Source organism: Dipteris shenzhenensis, chromosome 3 (assembly GCF_047967505.1).
Source record: "Dipteris shenzhenensis isolate YYH24624 ecotype China chromosome 3, Dip_SZ_1.0, whole genome shotgun sequence".
Classification (NCBI taxonomy): Eukaryota; Viridiplantae; Streptophyta; class Polypodiopsida; order Gleicheniales; family Dipteridaceae; genus Dipteris; species Dipteris shenzhenensis.
In genome coordinates, this window is record NC_141598.1 from 45,049,558 (window position 1) to 45,064,659 (window position 15,102).

At 45.7% G+C, this 15,102-nt stretch overlaps 1 protein-coding gene across 2 annotated transcripts in view; it reads left to right on the top strand.

The window, feature by feature from the left end:
- Positions 1 to 769: 769 nt before the first annotated feature.
- Positions 770 to 15,102, top strand: part of LOC147903872 (P-loop containing nucleoside triphosphate hydrolases superfamily protein) — a 77,412-nt gene continuing 63,079 nt past the window's right edge. For both annotated transcript variants that reach the window (XM_087372607.1, XM_087372608.1), the window contains exon 1: positions 770 to 1,016. In XM_087372607.1, the coding sequence (XP_087228733.1) occupies positions 879 to 1,016 (138 nt within the window). In that variant the 5' untranslated portion in view covers positions 770 to 878. The remainder of the gene's footprint in view (positions 1,017 to 15,102) is intronic.

The window sequence follows — 15,102 nt, forward strand, 5'->3', positions numbered from 1 at the left end:
TCATAAGTGGTCCCTCCCCCCCTCCATCTCACCTCACGGTGGCTTCCCCCTAATTCCATTATTCTTTAATTGAAACTCCTTCCCCCTCCCCAATCTCACCTCACAGTGGCTTCCCCCTAATTCCATTATTCTTTAATTGAAACTCCTTCCCTCCTTCCATCTTTCTTTTCACCCCTCTTCTTTTTCCCAAAATAAATTAATAGGAATGTTCATTTTTTCAATATTATTGGGATATACTTATGTGAAATGGAGATAATTATATTAATAAAAGTTGTCTCCAAGAAGGAGAGCAATTACACCTTTAGAAAACTTGCATATATGCCAATACCAAGAGTGGCCCGCATGGAGGCAGTCTTAACAAGGTGAATGATATATCTATCATTCATTAGGCTTGCCTATGCGTGAGTGAAATGGCAAGGGAGAGCATACAATTGGAGGCCCTAGGGTGAAAGGAAGAAGGAGATTAAGAGTGTGCAAGAGGAGTAAATGTGAATGGCCCAAAAGTCATACAAGGGACCCCAAATCATCAATACTCTCTGCCATAAGTTGGGAGTAGTCACTGGGAATTTTGAACACCCAAAAGAACAATGAATCCACCCAACAAGTGCACCAACCGAGCATAAATAATAACAATGATTTTATTCAAAACCACAACCTTCACTAAGCCCTACCGATGGGAGGCCAAAAAGACGCTTGAGGGAACGCTCTCAAATGGTGGAAACACACACACACACACACACACAGCCCCCACACTTTTAAGACAACACACACACACACACACACACACACGAATGTGTGGATCGTGGAAACTACCTTTTCCAACGACGTAATTAGACAGTACTATCAGTACAACCCAGGTCAGTTGAAGCTGCTGACGGATGGGTAAGGGAGACGAATACCTCGCCAGAAAGCGCAACAAAGCCATCCGCAAGCGCCTCAAGAACACGGTCGATTTTACCCATGGGGTCCAAGCTGCCAAGCGTAGGCGCAAAGCTGGCCGCCGTCGCGTTTGCGAGGTAATCCGAACACTGCTTCTTCATTGTTGGATGTCCTCGAGGACATATTCGTTTCTCTCCGGTTTGACGTTGACCTTACTGCCATTTCTTTGCTACCACCAACCACATTGCTCCGTCTGATGTTTGATAAATCGACTTCCACCCCGAGTTAGTTTTTGCATTTCAAACAGGCAGGGTTGACGCCTCTTTTGTTTTAACAAGTGTTTTATCCCTTGCTATACCTAATACCAACATGGATAAATGTAAAGTTTCATAATCATGTAACATGAAACTGAATGAAAGCAATGAAATAGGTTTGTAGCATGAAGCTGAATGAATGCAATGAGATAGGTTTGTAAACTATGGACCTCATTCACTTTGGGCTCCAATAACCTGCAAAATGCATTTCAGGCCATTGAATCCATCTTTTAGGACCATCTAACCTAATCGGAGTCTCGCCATAATTCCAGCTTACAGTATAATAATTGTAATGTCTAGTGGCAATTTGTTGAAGAAGAGACATGAGGGAGATACAGTCGAAATCCCCTCATCCACGTATCCTCTTTACCCACTAACGCTTCCCCTTTGGCTGAAGATTTAGTCTCTATAATACATAGGAGTTCTTGGACCTTATCACAATTTTTGCTATGGCAATGCCTTGGTAAATAGGTATGATCTTTACAGAGGATAGATAGAAAATTCTCCTCTTCACTTTGATGTGGAATGAAATGATATGGAAATATTTATGTGCTTTGCCTTTACATGATTTTTTGGATTCTTTGTTAGAGCATTTGCGCTCATCAAATAGAAGCACACATACACTTCCATGTAACACACTTTTACTATGACTCTAAAATACCCCTTCTCCCCGATGACTAATGCTTTACTTTTGTTATCGACCAAGTCCTTTGCTTCGGCCACTAGTTTTTAACCCATCTGGATTGGGGTTTTGATGTTGATTTATTTGATGAACCTTCTTCTCTTAATGAGAAGTTGATGTTCCCTCCTTTGAAGTTTGATTCTGCGATAGATTCTACTTTATTCTTCATACATCTCCTTCATTGCCTCTCTTATATGTTTATCTACATCATTCAGCTATTCCTACACTTAATTTGAATCCCATGCCACTATCAAGATCTATTGTCCAAATACTGATTAGTGTGTCTCAACCTTAAGCCCCCATGTCAATATATCGCCTCATGCTATGGATAAATATCGCATGTGGGCTCCATTCCCTTCTAGACCTTCTTTTAGATATGTACCATGCTAACTCACCAACTCTATTTACTTGTGTCTTCTGTAACCCCATACGTGAGTCACTAGCTAACTTGGTTAGTAGGGAAGTAACATTTTTACCCTTCAGACATTTACGTCCTAGGAAAGTTTTTTTCCTAGTCAACAACTCTCCTTCATTTGGCTTATCTTTTCACTTTATATAAAAACCTAAGTAATTGTTAGAGAGCAATGCACCCATTTGTGAGCCCCCGATTTGTGGGGACAAAGGGGCGTATGATTGTGAGGGGGAGGGGAGAGTTTTGGGCTGCATACCAGCAGCATTGGAGGCTGGAAGAGGGCCATAAAGGGTAGGCGCAGCAATCCCTAGTGGACCCCCCTGGCAGCCCTTTATATAGGGCCTAGGGGGGTCTGGTTGGGGCATAAACAAGGCTGACTGGCAAGTCGTCTAGTAGCCTGCCAATCGACCTAGAAAGTCGGCTAATATAGGGGGCCTCCAGCCCACTCACTATATAAGGGGCCCTTTCCCTCCTCATGTTAGCATCAGCCACAGCAACCATTGAAGACCTCAAGAGGCAGCGCGGATCAAGAGTAGTCTTCCAGGAGAGTTCCAGAACGTGGCCAGCCCCTTGGTGGATATCTTGTGCTCACCTTGAGCTAATATCTGGTGAGGAATACATCTGAAGCTATTCAATGAAGCTGTTTGCTTGGGGTTTTCACGCACCTGGACCATTAACACTATCTCACTCATTCACAAGGCAGGGGATCCCATGAGCCCGGAAAACTACATGACCATTATGATTGGACATGTCATTCCCAAGATTTATGCATCAGTATACTTGATTCTGAGGTCAGCAGATTTGCGGAGTGTCGAGGACTTAGAGCAGCAGGAGAGGTCGATTCCAGGCGGGATCATGGGACCATGGACCACATTCTCACACTTAGATGTATCATTGAGGAGGCGAGGGCACGGAAGCAGAGGGTTTTTTGTTGCTTTGTGGATTTTCGTAAGGCATTTGACACGGTTCTGAGAGCCCGCCTCATGACGCCTACAGGGTTTGGGTTACGACCAGGAGATCATTTGGGCTATCATGGCACTTTATGATCGAGTTTCAGGTAGAGTTCGGACAGGATTTGGATGGACAGACGAGATCATGAGCACTATCGGGGTCAAACAAGGGTGTCCATTATCATATGTTTGGCCTCCACATTGACGAGCTTGAGACAGTGATGCAGACACCGGGGGTAGGTTGATCTCTTGCGGGCACGCTGATCCAGATATTACTTTACGCAGATGACATGGCTCTCTTGTCTTCCTCAGCAGAGGGGCTCCAGAGACACCTTGACGCACTACAATCCTTTTGTGAGTCTCATGATTTGAAGGTCAACTTGGGTAAAACCAAGGTTATGATCTTCAATACGTCTCGAGCCGTCATGCGCCAAGAGCAGTTCGCATTTGATGGGTCCGCTGTTGAGGTAGTTTCATCATACACTTATCTTGCGGTCGTCTTTTTCGGACCCATCTTCACTATGAGACCCGCGATGCATGCACGTCTGAGCAAAGGATATGCTTCAAGAGAGGTAGCGCTTCTGCTCTCACTTTCAGGATCCATGGACCAAAGGGTTGCTTTTTGACTCCTTGGTCCGTCCAGCAGGGATGTATGGCAGTCCATGCTGGAGGCCAGACTTATTGGATACAGAGTGGGTCAGGGTGGAGTGGCTACAGGTTCTCATGTTATCACGGATGATCCGTGGTAAGCCATCCGTTCCTCACCAGATCATTTGGGTGGAGTTTGGGTCACCCCCATTACAGCTAGATGCTGCATTTTAGGTCATCACGTATCTGTACCGAGTTAGGGAGTATGGGGATTACACCTCTGGGTGTAGCAAGATACCATGGCTAGCATTGTCGTCTTCTATGGCACTTGCAGCAGGGGGAGACTAGAGGTGTTGGTGTGCACGTACAGAGAGATGACTTGAGGGACTAGGGCTCCACATAGATAGACTACCTCCATGCCAGTACAGCATGGATGCTCCGTTCTCTCCCCTCCTATCACACAAGGTCAACTAGGTTATCCGTGAGTATCTACTACAGCTACACACGTTTTGGACTTGGTTGGGCCCGAGTGAAGCGAGTAGGGTAGGTGAATTTGTATGTATCTTGGTGGATCAATAAAACCCTCCACTGTGATATGTAAGAAGTGATCTCTGTAGAAGCCCAACTTTACTGGAAGAGAGGATCTCTCTTGGGCAGTTTTGGGTCTCTTTACACAGACTTTGTATCGAGAGTGGCAGTGCAGAGTGGTTACCCAGGGAGAGGTGCATATGCACATTGTGTGACATGCAGGAGGTTGAGACAGAGGAGCATTTCATCTTCAGGTGTCCTGTTTACTATGAGATCTGAGGGTGTTTCTACTGCCTCTTCATAAATAGTTATGGGGTTTTAGCCGGTTTCCTCTCCTACCCAGACCAGTGGTGTTTGGCTGGTTTCATTCATGAGGTGGTTAGACATTGCGAGAGGATAGTCCGAGCACGGAGACAGGAGCAGACTTCTTCCTCGACTGATACCTCTCGGAGCTCTATCATGGAGTTCTTTTAGCCAGATCACATAGATCTCCATGAGATGAGACCTCGACATGACCGTGACCCGGAGCCTGTGACTCGACAGCTCAGACAGAGGGTTGACACACAGATCATACTTGGGGACATCCCCTCCTTGTTTAGGATTGGAGCCTGACCGACGAGGGTCACAGTGGCCCTGGTTAGACGCATAGCTATGACCAGGAGACATACTAGGACTGCACTCGTGAGGGGCCGACAATGCTCTATTGCTGATCCATGCCTCCATTGCCTGATCCATCTTGATGTCGTGCTGTTGTTGCTGCTGATGATGATGATGATGTTGATGATGATGATGATGATGCTGAGATTGATATATAGTTGACTATCGACATGACTATGTTGTACTTAGGGCTTAGTATTGCCATTTTGCATTTTTTGCATTCTGCATTGGTGTGGATGCTCGTTTAGTAGCTCCACTACCACAGCTCATTGTATCAGGTTTTTCACAGTCTCATAGACCCATTGGTCTTCCAAAGACTTCAATAAACTTTCTTTCTTTCTTTCTCTCTTGTATATGATGTCCATACTCTATTTGTTGAGTGAGGTTCTAGTGCGTGGTCTGCATCATTGAGTGAGTGATACAGCTGTTCCTATTCCGCAAAGGTTGCGAGGTTAGAGTGATTTTATCCCTCATTTCCAAGATGGTATCAAAGCAGGTTCTCAGCTGTAGATGCTCACATTGAAGGAAGGAGTTCTTCTTAAGGAAAGCGACTCTAATTCGAACCAGCTTTGTAGAGTTCCATTCATCTACCACACTTCTATTTGGAGATTCTTTGCTTTGTGAAATTTACATAAAAAATGTCGAAGTTAGAAGCCTCTTCTGCCACTACTATTCATACTCCTTCCGCTAGTCATGTCTCCTCTTATACCATCCCTAACTTTGGAGACTCTGGGAAGCTAGATGGGAAAAATTCGCCATCTGGAAGTTAAAGATCCGGAGTCATCTTTTAGCCCGGAAGATGTGGAAGCTCACGACGGGAGTGGATGCAAAGACGGAGGGTGTTATAGATCACAAGGGTAGGATTCTCATGCCGGTGGACAAATATGAACTCAAAGCATGGGAGGATAGAGATGCCCAGGCCCTAGCTCTTATTGGTGCTTGTTTGCAGGTTTTCTTAGCAGGTGGACATTGCAAGGAGTTTTTTGTCTGGCTTTTGTGCATATAGCCATTGTTTGGCTTAGTTTTTGGGAGTACATTTGGCTTTGGCAGACATTGCAATCAGTTTGCAAGATCCACTCCATAAATTGAGGCTTTGTGGTTTTGCTTGCAATTTTTGCAGAGAAATTGGGGGCTTTGTGGTTTTGCTTGCAATTTTTGCAGGCGAATTGGGGGGAGTATATGTCTCATGAGTTTGAGGCATTTTTGAAGGAGAAAGGCATCACGCAGCAGCTTACAGTGAGGCTTACACCTCAGCAAAATGGTAAAGCTGAGCGCAAGAATCGCAACTCTTATGGAGATGGATAGATGCATACTTACCAGTAAAAAGTTGCCTCACAGGTTTGAAGGCCTCCTGTGTGCAAACTATGTTTTGAATTGGGCTCCCACAAAGGCTTTGAAGACAATCACTCCCTGTGAGGCATGGCATAGGAGAAAGCCTTCAGTGGATCACTTCAGAGTTTTTGGTTGTGTTGCATATGTCCACGTGCCTGTGGATTATCGACACAAGCTGTCAGATAAGGCACGTAAATGCATTTTTGTGGGGTATAGTGCACAAAGCGAAGGCTATCGTCTCTACAATCCTGCTTCTCACAAGATTTTTGTTAGAAGAGATGTTATATTTTCATTTTAGAGAATTCAGCACATACACATGCTGAATTTAATATTCCAGCTTCTTCAGATGATGTTTTTGAGGGGATGCTTCCTATAGCATTTGGTTCCTCAGCTGAGGTTCATGCTGAAAATCAGAATTTACAGTAACCTCCTCCTGATCCACATGCCCCGATTCAGCCACAGGTTGATTTTGTACCTCCACAGGGTGTGGATGAAGTTGTCAGGCAAGAGATTCAAGAGATACACGCAGCCAAAATAGTCCCGAATTGGTTGCTATAGACTCTCAGGGAGAGTAGGCTTGATGCCCCGTTGCCTGGCAGAACTCGTAGTGTAGTAAGGCACGCAGGGGGGGCTCTTTCAATTGAGACAGTTTATGTAGGTACTCTTTTTGATGAAGAAGAACCTGACTCTTTTGAAGAAGCAAATGATAATGTGCATTGGATGCATGCCATGCACAATGAATAGCAGTCCATTGAGAAAAATCAGACTTGGGATGTTGTGGATTTTCCACCAGGTAAGCATGCCATTGGTTCCAAGTGGGTTTTCAAGGTGAAAAGGAAGCGAGAGGGGTCCATTGATAGGTATAAGGCAAGGCTGGTTGCCAAAGGCTATTATGCAAAGAAGGGCATAGATTATGAGGAGACTTTTGCTCCTACATCCCGGATGACCACCATACGGTTAGTTATTGCAATGGCTGCAAATTTTGTTTGGAATGTCCATCAGTTGGACATAAAAACAGCTTTCCTTAATGGGGACTTGCAGGAAGAGATGTATGTCAAACAACCTCTTGGATTTGAACTTTCTGGCAATGCACTTCAGATTTGTAAGCTTAACAAAGCTTTATATGGGCTGAAACAACCCCCACGTGCATGGTATGCCAAAATTGATGCATTCCTTGCAAGTAAGGGGTTACATAAGAGTCCCACGGAAAGCACCCTCTACATCAAGAAGTATGGGGGGGATATTTTGGTCATCATTCTTTATGTAGATGACATGCTGCTCACAGGGTCAAATGAGGAAATAATTGCAGATTTCAAAGCTGAGTTGAAAGCTGAATTGGACATGACAGATTTGGGCATGTTAGATTTTTATTTGGGCATCTAGTTTATACAAGACAAGTGTGGCATCGTTATGTCTTAATCCAAGTATGTGCAGAAGCGCTTGGATAGGTTCAACATGCATCAACACATGACAATGTTGCAGACATCTTCACCAAAGCACTTCCATGTGAGAAGTTTGAGGCATTTCGCAGTGCCCTAAACTTATCTCCTTTTGGTGATTGATCAATACCTTGTACACCACATTGGCACTGCAGGGGGTGCTAGAATTATTCTGATATTCTAGGTAGTGGCCAATGTAATGTAATAAGTGGGTTACGGGCACTTTTCCCTCCTAGAGGTTTTTTCCCCTAACCACAGCCTAATCCCTAACTACGGTTAGTGGATAAGATAGGGTTTTGTCACTTAGACAAAACGCCTCATCTCTCTTTTGTACTCACTTCATCTATTGAGTAGACCTACGTTCAGCTCTCACTCTAGCTCACTCTTGCTCTCCTTGTTTCTCACAATATGGGGCCTTATATAGGCCAAAGGTTGGCCCAGAAAACTGACTGGAAGGCGGCCATCTAGGCCCTTCTGGGGGTCAGTTTCTACAGACTGAACGAACTGGAAAAGTTGGCCAGTTCTAGGGGCTGGCTGCCCTCCTATATAAACCCCCTCCCCCCCCCCCCCCCCCCCCCCACACACACTTTTCTCATCACTTGCACAGACAAGCCGTGCACAGGCAAGCGTGCAGGGAGAGTAGTAGGCTCAGCATCTTGTACAGCATCTGTTGGCTGTTGCATACGCTGAGCTTTTGTCTGCCCACTATTGTGGAGGAATATACTGAGTTTTGCTCTCTCTCTCTCTCTGTCCCTTTGAGTGTTGTATGAGCTAGATCAGGAGTGTCAGGTGTGAGTGATTCTATCCTCTATTTCCAACATGTAGGCGACTCCGATTGACACTCAGGTTTGCTGCGTGGTCAATTTGTCTATTGCAAATTCAGTTTTCAGTTTGCTGTTCGTTATTACAGCAAGGATGGAGGACAAGGTTTCTACTGTTGCCTCTTCAGCCCCTTGTCTTCCTTCCTCCTCCTCTAGATTTCTCTCATCCACCATCCCGAACTTCGGAGAGTCAAGGAAGCTAGATGGGTCCAACTACTTGATCTGGAAGGTGAAAATCTGGAGCCATTTAGTGGCTCAGAAGTTGTGGAAGTTGACAATGGGGGTCGAGGCAAAGATGGAAGATATGCTGGACAGCAAGGGGAGATTCTCATTCGAGTAGATAGAGAAGAGCTTGAGAATTGGGAAGACAGAGATGTCCACTTCCTAGCATTAATCATTGGGACCACGGCGGACTCTGTTCTTCTGCACATCTAGATGGCCGAGCGTGTGTAGAGGTGTGGGCTATTCTGAAGGATCTGTATGAAATAGACAACACGTCTTGTATTCTGATGCTTCAACATCAACTGTACAATGTTCATGACCATCTGACAAAAGTCAAGGTGGTAAGGGACCAGCTTGCGACAGTTGGTCAGAAGGTAGACTCAAGTCATCTACCTCGCGGTTTCAAGAGTTTCGTAACTACGGCCACTGCAAGACAGAGGACCAAGCCTCTTAGCTTGGCCCTTTACTATTGCAGAAAGAGGCTTGAGAAAAGCTATTTACTCAATGAAACGATAAGGCTCTCGTGGCAAGGGACAAGCCCGGCACGGGTAAGTTCAAAGACTCCAAGAACAACATCATGACCGTGGATGTAGAGAAAAAGAGCCAGATGAAGTGCTTCTACTGTGAGAAGCTTGGTCATTCTGCTAAAGAGTGCCGCAAGAAGAAGGCGGATCTCAAAACGAGGAGCTGATTTCCGGTGTATAGTATGTACCGACCTTGTGCGAGAACCTTTTGTCAGTTAGTCAGATGGACAAGCACAATATGTCAGTCTTATTTGACACGGCAAAGTCACTGTCACATCCAGGCAAATGGAAAGGTGGTGACTCAAGGAGTGGAGGAGCATGGGCTATATCGGCTCAACGCTCTGTTGGTGCACGGGGACCATGGTAGATCCAAATTGTAATGACACAACTGTGGGCCGATCCCCATACGTCGAATGAGGTGTTCCATCTGTTCCCTGGGAAGCGTCTTCGTGAAAACATATGAGATGTCGTCGTTGGTCGGGCAGTACATCAACTCTATCACTTCTTCATCGATGAGTTCTCCAACAAAGTGGCAGTGGACCTCGATGTGCTTTGTCCATGCGTGAAACACGGGGTTGTTGGCGATCGCTATGCAACTTTGGTTGTCGCACATAACCACCGTCGCATCTTCTTGGGCCACATTCATGTCCTCCGAGATCCACCTGAGCCACAATGCTTCGCATGCCGCTGTACAAGCAGCCCTATACTCCATCTCTGTGGATGAAAGGGCGACGGTAGGTTGTTTTCTTACTTAGCCATGACACAGCTCCTGATGAGAGTAAGAAACAATATCCAAAGGGTTGTTGGCGATCGCTATGCAACTCTGGTTATCGCACATAACCACCATCGCATCTTCTTGGGCCACATTCATGTCCTCCGAGATCCCCCTGAGCCACAATGCTTCGCATGCCGTTGTACCCATCTCTGTGGATGAAAGGGCAATAGTAGGTTGTTTTCTTACTTAGCCATGACACAGCTCCTGATGAGAGTAAGAAACAATATCCAAAGGTCGATCTCCGGGTATCAATATCACCTACCCAATCACTATCGCAGAAACCTCCCAACTCAATGCCTCTTGTATAAGTGATGTTGTAGGTATAGGTACCCTTCAAGTACCTTAGCACCCTCATTCCTACGTCCCAATGGGCCTTCTTGAGTGTGGCGGAGAACTGACAGAGCAATCCAACTGCGTAGGAAATATCCGGTCGGATATTGGTGAGGTAAAGCAAACTCCCCACCAGGTGTTGATACAGTGATGAATCAACCGGCTGAGATGGGTCACACACACTTAGCTTCAGACCCGTTTCAATGGGAGTCACTGTTGCTTTGCAATTTTCCATCTGAAAACGTTTGAGCAGTTCCCTGCAATATTTCTCGTGTCAAAAAAAGATACAGCTCTTTCCCTGCTTCACCTCAATCCCAAGAAAGTAGTGAAGTATGCCTAAGTCAGTCATCTCGAACTCCTTCTTGAGAAGTCTCTTGACCTGAGCAATCTTCTTCGTATGATCCCCTGTAATGATGAGGTCATCCACATATAGAATCAATACCAGCCGCAAATCCCCCTGTGTGTCGAGATAAAGGTTTACCTCTGATGGACTCCGCTGAAGCCCAACTTCTGAAAGAAAACATCTATCCACTGGTACCAAGCTCAGGGAGCCTGTTTCAGCCCGTATAAGGCCTTCTTCAGTTTGCAGACTTTTGATGGGGATCTTGGAATCTGAAATCCTGGTGGCTGTGCCACAAATACCTCCTCCTCCAAGGTATCATTCAAAAATGCAGACCTGACGTCCATCTAAAAAATAGGCCAACTGTGATGAGCAGACAAGACAATGACTGTTTGAATAGTCACCATCCTAGCTTTGGGGGCGAAGGTCTCGTCGAAGTTAAGTCCTTCTGACTGTGCATAGCCTTTTACCACCAATCTTGCTCTATACTTGTCCAAGCTCCCATCTGACTTGAACTTAAGCTTGTACGCCCATTTAGTCCCAATGACCTTCCGCTTGGTTGGTTTGGGCACTAAATCGCAGGTGTCATTTTTCAAAATGACATCCATCTCTACCGGCATGGCTTCCTACCTTTCTGAAATATGCTTCGCTTCTTGGAAGGAACGGGGCTCTGCAAGCTGAGCCACTAAAGCGTAGTTCACGAAGGAAGTCTTCGTGTTGCGTTGGGATTGCCGCACTCTAGAACTGCTCTCGGGAATGTTCGTGACCCGTGAGTCTGCTAAAGTCTTCATATACCATTGAGGTAGCTTCTTCTCTGATGAAATTGCCTTTGATGGAGTTGCCTTGGGAGTTGGCTCTAGAATGGCATGCTCCTCCTCCTTCTCCTCCTCCTCCTCGGGGTCTTCAGTCGTCTCTACCTCTTGGATGGTGACCTTGGGTGGGGATAATGCCAGAAGTTCAGAAACCTCTTCTGCAAGCTGTGGCTCGGACTCCTCAAAGATCACATCCCTACTGATAAGGATCTTCTTGTTTTCCGGGTCAAAAAGGCGATAGGCCTTGGATTCTTCACTGTATCCACAAAGATACATCTTCGGCTATGGGAATCAAGTTTCGTCCACTCAACTTTAGCACATGAGCAAATGCATTAGAACTGAAAGCCCGTAAATGAGATATCGTGGGCTTCTTACCATAGTAAGCTTCATATGGAGTCTTGTCATCAACAGCCTTGGTCTTGGTTCTGTTGAGGATGTGAGCGGCAGTGTTCACAGCTTCACCCCAATAAGCTTTTGAGAGATTCCTCCCTTGCAACATGGTCAACCCTGTCACTGTGATGGTCCTGTGCTTCCTCTCAGCAACTCCATTCTACTGAGATGTGCGAGCTGTAGTGAGCTGTCTCTTGATCCCGTGCTTCTTGCAAAATTCATTGAACTCGGTAGAAGTGAACTCTCCCTCTATCGGTGCGGAAAGCTTTGATTACCTTTCCGCTCTCTACCTGACCTTCCAGTCTTTGAATTTCTCATAAGCCTGAGACTTCTTGGCCAAGCAGAATACTCACGTCATGCGACTAAAATCATCCACAAATAAAAGAGAATGACATGAACCTGCGAATAAATTTGTCAACATTGGACCGCAGATGTCGGCGTGAATCAACTCAAGCGACTTCTTGGCCCGTGATGAGCCCTCCTGTGGGAATTTGTCCCTCTGTTGCTTGCCCTTCAAGTAAGCCTTGCAAACACGATCATTGCCCCTGCAATCGGTGGAGGTTCATCCACCATCTTTGTCTTTTGCAAAAAGATGAGAGTGGAGAGACTAATGCTCTAGGGAGAAGGGAAAAGATAGGCAAAGCTAGATACGAGTGATGGCATAACTACAAAGGAAAGAACCAAATGCTGGAGAGGGAGGAGAGAGGTCTCTTTTATAGAGCAATTCTCACCCTCCTTCACTTTACATTCTCAGCCAATAAATTTCTTCATCCCCTAGTGACATAAGGACATGGGTCACCACATACTCATGCACTGTGCAAATTCGTTTTGTGAGATAATTTTGGATAAAGCATTTAAAAAAAAGAGGCTCTTATAAAATAAAACTTTGAGTCAAAAACTAAAATTTTAAAAAATTAAATTAGAAAAAATGACGTGACATGTTATTAAAACTAGAATACATTAAAAAAAGAGGACTTCATGTTGTTAAAAGAGACAAAAAGTAAGATTTTAAAAAATCAAATTAGAAAAAAAACTAGAGTACATTTAAAAAAAAGCATAGCAGAAGAGGTGAATATCCTTAGCTTTCTTTTTTGCTTCTTTTAATCACGTAATTCTTATGCTAACGAGGTACATTTTTCGTACAAGATATGGCGGTGGCTAGAAGCTGTATTGAAAAAAATGGTGAAGATGAGGAAAGCCAAGAGAGAAAAGAAGAGTTGTTGAATGCTTACAAGTCGGCGGAAGATTCGAAACAAGTTGTGAGGAGAGTCTGTGAGGGGATTTGCGATGCCAGCCCTAGTTACGCATGGCCTGCAAGTTTAAAGTCTGCTTGTTTTCATGAAGCCAATGCCATAGTAGGGACTTTCGAGGACATATGCTCTCTCTAATGACTTAATAGTCAAGTGATGGAAATTTAATTCCATAGGAGGGGGTGTTAGGAATGTCACTGCCCCACCTGTGAGCCCCCGATTGGAGGGGACAAGGGGGCAGGAGGCTGTAGGGAAAAAGAGCTAAGGGTACAGCAACCTGCGTGGAGGATTGCGCCAGGTCTATGTAGAGGCATCTACAGCACATCAGCAGCAACCAGCAGCATCCCAAAAGGCCCTGCATATGGGGCCTTATATAGGCCATAGGTTGGCCCAGAATACTGACCAAAAGGCAGCCATCTAGGCCCTTCTGGGGGTCAGTTTCTACAGACCGAACCGACTGGAAAAGTCGGCCAGTTCTAGGGGCTGGCTGCCCTCCTATATAAACCCCCTCCCCCCCACACTTTTCTCATCACCTGCACAGACAAGCCTTGCACAGGCAAGCGCGCAGGGAGAGGAGTAGGCTCAGCATCTTGGACAGCATCTGTTGGCTGTTGTATATGCTCATCTCTTGAGCTTTTGTCTGCCCACTATTGTGGAGGAATATATCTGAGTTTTGCTATCTCTCTCTCCGTCCCTTTGAGTGTTGTTTGATCGGGAGTGAGGTGTGAGTGATTCTATCCTCCAAGATCGGGAGTGTGAGGTGTGAGTGATTCTATCCTCTATTTCCAACAGTAGATGCCCGCTTAGTGGCTCATCCACTTAGCTCATTATATTTGGTTTTTTCAGTCTCATAGACTATTCGGAATTTTGAAGACTTATATAAGTCTCTCTTCTCATTCATGCAGTCCCATCTACGAGGAAGGAGTTAGCCAAGCAACTCCTTTCGATATTGGCACGATGGCACTCTCAAGGGTTGTCTAGTATTAGTGACTGGTTCAGTGGATGTCAGGAGATTACAGAGGAGATTATCTGGTAGAAATCAACCAACAGAGGGTATGCACAATGGAAGACTGACCAGGAGCTCACCTAGTGTGTGTGTGGGAGTGGAATCACAAACTTCTCAAACTTATGTGCGTCAAATAGATGTGCAGGCTCATCAATAGACAATAATCCAGCCAGATATAGAAGCTACCAAAACAATATATTTCCGTCCAAAACTATGGACACAACAAAAGAGATATAGATCCAAAGTCCCACCAAAGCGTGGTCGTTTGATCTTACCACCACGTACTTCTACTATCGGCCGGATATCTCTAGACTTGAGCCCGCATGCTCCACATCGAGCGTATGTAGACTCTCCGTCCAAATCTCAGCTTCTTGCTGCCCTGATAGACAGCCTAAGGTTAAGCCCTGTGAACTCAGTCTGCAGCACACCTCTGGCTCACCTTCACCTCTAGTGTTCAGACCCAAGGGAGAGGCTTGCTGGCTGCTCCTGGCTGTTCACTCTTGCTGATCTGATGGATAAATTCTGAGGGCTGAATGGCCCTCTTATATAGGCCCAAGGGCCCCTTGACATAGCCAACTGGCAGCCCCTTAGTGGCCAACCAGTCTGCTCCAAAAAACCGACCCCACAAGCCCCTATTTATAGGGCTGTGGGCACTCTAGGGCTGTGTGCTGGTCGACCTGGTTGGCCAGCCGACAAGCCAGCGCAGCCCTATTTAAGGGAAGGGCCATGCCCATTTGCTTATGCAGGGGCCTGTCCATTCGCCAGCCCATAACCAGGCCTGGTTGGCTGGCTATACCCAGCCCAACCAGCCTGTCTACACAGGCCGACCCTGCTGCTGCACACCTGCCTTC